At 44.7% G+C, this 6,000-nt stretch overlaps 1 protein-coding gene across 1 annotated transcript in view; it reads right to left on the minus strand.

Moving 5' to 3' along the window:
* Positions 1-4,712, minus strand: part of LOC133643551 (POC1 centriolar protein homolog A-like) — a 56,647-nt gene extending 51,935 nt beyond the window's left edge. Inside the window, exon 1 of the mRNA XM_062038187.1 lies at positions 4,367-4,712. Coding sequence (XP_061894171.1) covers positions 4,367-4,384 — 18 coding nt within the window. The 5' untranslated portion in view covers positions 4,385-4,712. The remainder of the gene's footprint in view (positions 1-4,366) is intronic.
* Between the last annotated feature and the right edge of the window lie 1,288 nt (positions 4,713-6,000).

A 6,000-nucleotide genomic window follows, 5' to 3' on the forward strand; every position in this document is an offset into this window, starting at 1 on the left:
GCTGTCCTCTCTTCCTCTTTCCCCCTTCTGGCACCCAGTCCATTGCCACACTTGCCGGTCTCTCTTTTGGCAGTCGGAGTACGTGTCCAGCCATTCTCCTTCTCATGTCAGAGACTATGTCAGACAATGGTGCTACCCCTGCCCTTCTCATCACCTCTTCATTGGTGATGTGGTCTCTCCATGAGATCCTCAAGATGTATCTGAGGCACCGTCGGTGGAACACATCCAGCTTGTTAGTAATGCTTGATGTCTTCATCCACGTCTCACAGGCATAGGTCACTGTAGGGATGACCACTGACATATAGAGGCGCAGCTTTGTGGACGTACTGATAGATTTTGATGACCAGATGTTCCGGAGGCGTTAGAAGACTCCTGCAGCTTTTCCGATTCTGGTCTGTACATCCTTTTCTGCGTCTCCAGTGTTTGAGATGTTGCTTCCAAGATACGTGAAGTTCTCAACATACTCTATGCCTTGTTCGCCTACGGTGAGCAGTGGAACGTTTTGGTCTTGTGCGACGGTCATGGCCTTGATCTTCTCTTGGCTTATACGTAGGCCGACTTTTCCCCCTTGCTCATGCAGATTGTTGGTAAATTTTTGGAGTGCAGCGTAGGAATGGCTAAGCAGAGCCAAGTCGTCCGCAAAGTCCAGATCTGCCAGTCTGCCCCCTCCCCACTTAATGCCGAGGTTTGCTCCGACGACAGACTTCCTCATGACAAAGTCTATGACAATGATGAACAGTAAGGGAGACAAGATGCAACCCTGTCTTACCCCGGTCACAATGTCAAAGTCGTCGGTTGTCCTGTTGGTGGTTTTCACTCGACAGGTGGAGTTGTGGTACAGGGCTCTGAAGATGTTGACGTACTTTGATGGTATACCGTATAGCTGGAGGATCTGGAGGATCTTTTTGGCTAATGCCAGCATAAAGTGCATTGCAGTAGTCCAGGCCACTTGAAATAAAAGCATGCACGACTTGTTCAAAAAGGTAAAAAGATAAAAACGGTTTTACCTTTACTAAAAGACGAAGATGATAAAAACACGATTTTAAAACGCCATTGACTTGTTTGTCAAGTTTAAAATCGCTGTCTATAGTGACGCCAAGGCTGGTGACTTTGGGACGCACATAATTTTGCAATGGTCCCAAGTCAGTGAGGGCCGGACCAAAAACTGAAATTTCCGTTTTTCCCTCATTCATTATTAAAACATTCTGGGCTAACCAAGCCTTGATGTCACATAGACAGTTGAGAAAGGGTGTCAGGGGGCCGTGGCCTTTTGAAATCGGCATGTAAATTTGGCAGTCATCTGCATAAAAGTGAATAAGACACTCCATGCCTCTTATCCATCAAGGACTATACGTCGGTCGCCTTCCCTTATCAAAACATATCAAACTATTGTCCATTTTTACACGACAAAACAGGTGGAAATATGGAAAGGCATGAAGGTCTACAACTTATTTGTGTGTGGCTGGGTCAAGGAAATTGGTCTCAAGACTCACCCGGATAAATGTGCATCACTTTTGCTCGGGTTAGGCTGCATTTCATGATTTAACTTTGCGTCTACTGGCATGTTTGTTCCAGTTTACGAGAAGCGTGTTTCCCCTGCCTATCAAAATATAACTATAGATGTCAATATTGTGTATGTGCTGAAAGATTAATTTATGATTACTGCCTTTGGTAAAAACTTAACTCTTTTAGGTTTTGCTCACATTTGCTTTCTTTTAGACTTGGTGCTTTTTGAAACACTCATAGCAAACATGTTTAATACAAATAATATCAAGATAATACTTAAATGGGAAATAATAAACCTTAAAAGTACATCAAACAAACCTTTAACGAAGTGACCACTGCAAACTCACGCATTCTTCGATTGCTCCTTTGGATGGGAGTGTGAGCTGCATGCTTTTCTCGTTGTCGTTTCGTAAAATGTTGCACTCTTCTGCCCTTTTTGATTACCTCTCAAAAGTACTCTGAAGAAACATTTATGCTTTTCGCGATTTGAATGATTCGTACGGCCAAAAACAAGCATAGGGCATTTTGTCTTTGAGAAAGGCTGAATGGCGCCGAGTACCCATTGAGAACAGAGCCAGCTTGACCACCACGTATATTTAATTTGCCGGACTTGACTTAAGTATAATCCAAGCAATAGGGGGAAACGTGTGGCGCAGATGGGAGAGCGGGCGTGCCAGCAATTTAACCCCTGATATCCACAAGACGCGTCATGGCAGCCTTGTGTAACCGCCACGCCGGCCGACTCTTTCTGTTTTTATTCAAGTCTACGTGTCCGTTTCCACAGCCTGTGGTACGTTCGGGAGCCAATTGCTAATACGCAGAGCTTCTTATATTGTTGTGATGGACAGTAAGTCATGCAATAACACAAAATAAATTATCCGGTTTGCTTTTAAAATAAAATAGTCCGTCTTCATGGTGGATCGTATTTTACACTTTTAAACGTCCAGATGGGCGGGGACTGACATGAAGTCAACTTGTCAAAGGTTTTCAGACATAATTTCACCTTGTTGACTCAAATGCTGATTCTGGAGGTCCAAAATTAAAGAATATTTAGACACATCCCGGGCACATAGGGTCCTGTGTCAAATGCCAGGTGATACGGGGGCCGGGGAGGCAGGGGCTTGGTTTGTGGTTGTTGTGTCTACTGTTGTGTTGTTGCCTGCTACAAAAAAAAAGGTCGTCCTGCAAGGCAAAACTTTTGTCTTTTTCACTAGTCAAGTCAATGCAGTCACAGACGCGCCCACCTGTGCATTTGATTGACGGCAAAACTTGAGATGTTCCGCGGTGTTTAATTCAGTGTTTACTTTATCACATGAATTATGAGCAAATTTGCTAGATCTCGTAAAAGTCTGCACTATTTCGCTGCAGGGTTAAGCCGCAACAGAACGACCGTGGGGATTGCCGGACGGCAGATGGTGTTGCCGGTCCGAGAGGCGTCTTGTGGAAATCAGGAGTGAGGGTTCCAGGTTCAATTCCAGCTTCCGCCATCCTAGTCATGGTCGTTGTGTCGTTGGGCAAGACACTTCACCCCTGCTCCAGAAGGGCCGCGGTTAGCGCCTTATCCCAATAAACATCTGTTCAGTATTTTACCATAAAAGTGTTTGATTGTGAGGCATTAAAAGCCACAAAATGCAACGGGTCCATCAGACCCACAAACGCTGGCTGAGTAACAACAATATGAATGTTGCACAGAAAATTTCTCTGCCAGTTTCTGCATCCCACAGGGATTTTTCTTTTGTGTTTCTGCACCTGCGGTTCCCACACAAGGTTGCAACATTGTTTGTCAACACTGTCTGCTCTCATTTTCTCACACATTTGACCCTCTGATGTTCTGTGTACCTACACTCGGTCCTCCTCCTGTCTAGGCCTACTGTGTGTGTGTGTGCGTGCCATACTTGCCAACCTTGAGACCTCCGAATTCGGGAGTTGGGTTGGGGGCGGCAGGGTTTTGGGGGGGTTGAGGTGGGCGGGTTTGGTGGTAGCGGGGGGTGTATATTGTAGCGTCCCGGAAAAGTTAGTGCTGCAAGGGGTTCTGGGTATTTGTTCTGTTGTCTTTATGTTGTGTGGCGGTGCGGATGTTCTACCGAAATGTGTTTGTCATTCTTGTTTGGTGTGGGTTCACAGTGTGGCGCATATTTGTAACAGTGTTAAAGTTGTTTATACGGTCCCCCTCAGTGTGACCTGTATGGCTGTTGACCAAGTATGCGTTGCATTCACCTATGTGTGTGTGTGAAAGCCGCATATATTATGTGACTTGGGAGGGGCACTGAAATTCGGGAGTCTCCTGGGAATATCAGGAGGTTTGGCAAGAATGGTGTGTGTGTGGTACACAGAACATCAATTTCCACACTTCTTTTAGCCCCGGGTCCAGTGGACCCGGACATCTTATATGTAATAGAAATGTGTAGGGGGGTGTATGGTGTGTGGTCATTAAATATGTATTCTGATATATGTTCTTCACAGAAAATTAGCCAAAGTCAGTGAGTCTCAGTTTGAAAAATTAATTAATTGTATAATTTTTCTTTGAATAAAAAATGAAAACGGGTCCCACACACCCGAACACCACACAAGGTGTAAAAAATTGATGGCTGGATAAACGGAATAAAGGTGACGTCACACACAAACAGCTGCACTGTATGTCGTATAAATACACGACTGTAGCGAATATTCTGCCATTAGGTAGTGTCTTATAATTCCATGTTAATACCCAAATGAACATTTCTACGCAGAAACGTAAATGCCTCACAAACACAGCTACACATGAAAACGTTTTTTATGCCGCTACGAACAACAAACGTAACTTCTTTCAGGCTGGCAGCTAGCTGGCTAGCTATCGAGTATCAGCTTTAACAGAACTTACCAGAACAGAAGTCATCATGTCTGCTGCTGGAAGCCAAGCGAGGACTACTGGAAGGAAGAAGACACCTCAATGTGTTATTTTAGGAGTGACACGGTGCTTAAAGGAGATAGATAACGAAGCCGTCGACCGGCTACCGTTAGCTGCTGGTAGGTAGACTAGCTTAGTAACAACAACAACGTTTTAGTTTCCGCGCCGCTATTGGGCGGGCGACTTCCGGCCAGAGTCCTTAAAGGGGACGTTGCACATTTCATACAAAAAAAAAAAAAGGCAAAATATATTAAAATTAAATCATAAGGCGTAGTATGCTAGAATGTGGAATTCCACAAGGTTTGGTTTTGGGACCAAAATTGTTTATTTTATATATTGGGTGGGAGACTTCCGGTTAGAGTCCTTAAAGGGGACGTTGCACATTTTATACAAAAAAAAAAAAAGGCAAAATATACTAAAATGACATCATAAGCAGGGGCGGATTAAGAAATTTTGGCCCCCTGGGCCTGACATGGTCTTGGCCCCTCAACCCCCCGCGCGTGTGGGCGCACACACACGCACGCACTATGCAAGAAATACTGTATACTGTGAACAGACATGCACACTGTACTGTACAGAAGAGTGCACATACTGCACACACACTATTAGGTATACCACACAGACACTGACAAGCACAGGTTTCACACAGACACAGGGGGAGGGGATAAATGGCCTAAAAATAAACATTTTTGAAAATGATTACGCCCACTTCAGTGATGGTGCATTGGGTCATTTGAGAGATATTATGTATTGGAAGTTGGTAGCTATCATGAAATAAACCCCCCAACCCACCCAAAAAACTAAATCGGACATGATTTTTGCCCCCTTTTCCTCCCTTCTATCATTAAAAATAAAATAATATCTTAGGAAAACACATTGGCATAACGGCAGCTGTGCAGCAAATTGAGGCTCAAAGTCTGTATTTATTTGTGGTTAAGCTTGAGGAGAAGGAGAAAGGTAAAATGATAACATGCATCGGAGAGCACCACAAAGAAAGGTGTAGGCCAGTTCATGGTACAAGGGCTGCATGCAGGTCAAGATAGCCCATTTCCAAGAATGCTATAGTGGCTGGACAGGCACTGGACATGTCCTGAACTCAGTGTCAGACGTGGCTGCCGAATACTTGGATGAAGTGAAGCAGCTGACAGATCTCATGCTGCCCCATCTGAAGACTGTCCTGGCCAGGCAGAGGATGGATGAGGAGACCTTCCCAATGGACCCTGTCAGTGAACAGGCTAGTAACATTGATGGCACCCCTGTGCACAACATTGGGATGGAGAGACAATGTGGCAAGGTGGACTACAAACTGAAGAAGTTGGGCACACTGAACGCAGTCAATAGGTCAATAATTTTACAGAAGAGCCAGGAGCTTCAGAGGTTTCAAGGCAGCAGCACAAGCAAAAAGGGAGGTTGAACTCAACTGGAGTAAATTCATGAAGGCAAAATTCGAGAGTAGGGCAGATGAGAAACAAGAGATGGCTCAAAGAAAGGAGAGTAAGAGACTAGACATGCTGGACACACTGAAATCTTTTGATGGCCCCTTCACGATAGTGGGGAAGTTGAAAAGTTCCTTGTGGATGAAAGTCTGCACAAGAATGCAAAGCTGC

This window comes from Entelurus aequoreus, linkage group LG26, assembly GCF_033978785.1.
Source record: "Entelurus aequoreus isolate RoL-2023_Sb linkage group LG26, RoL_Eaeq_v1.1, whole genome shotgun sequence".
In the NCBI taxonomy this organism is placed as follows: Eukaryota; Metazoa; Chordata; class Actinopteri; order Syngnathiformes; family Syngnathidae; genus Entelurus; species Entelurus aequoreus.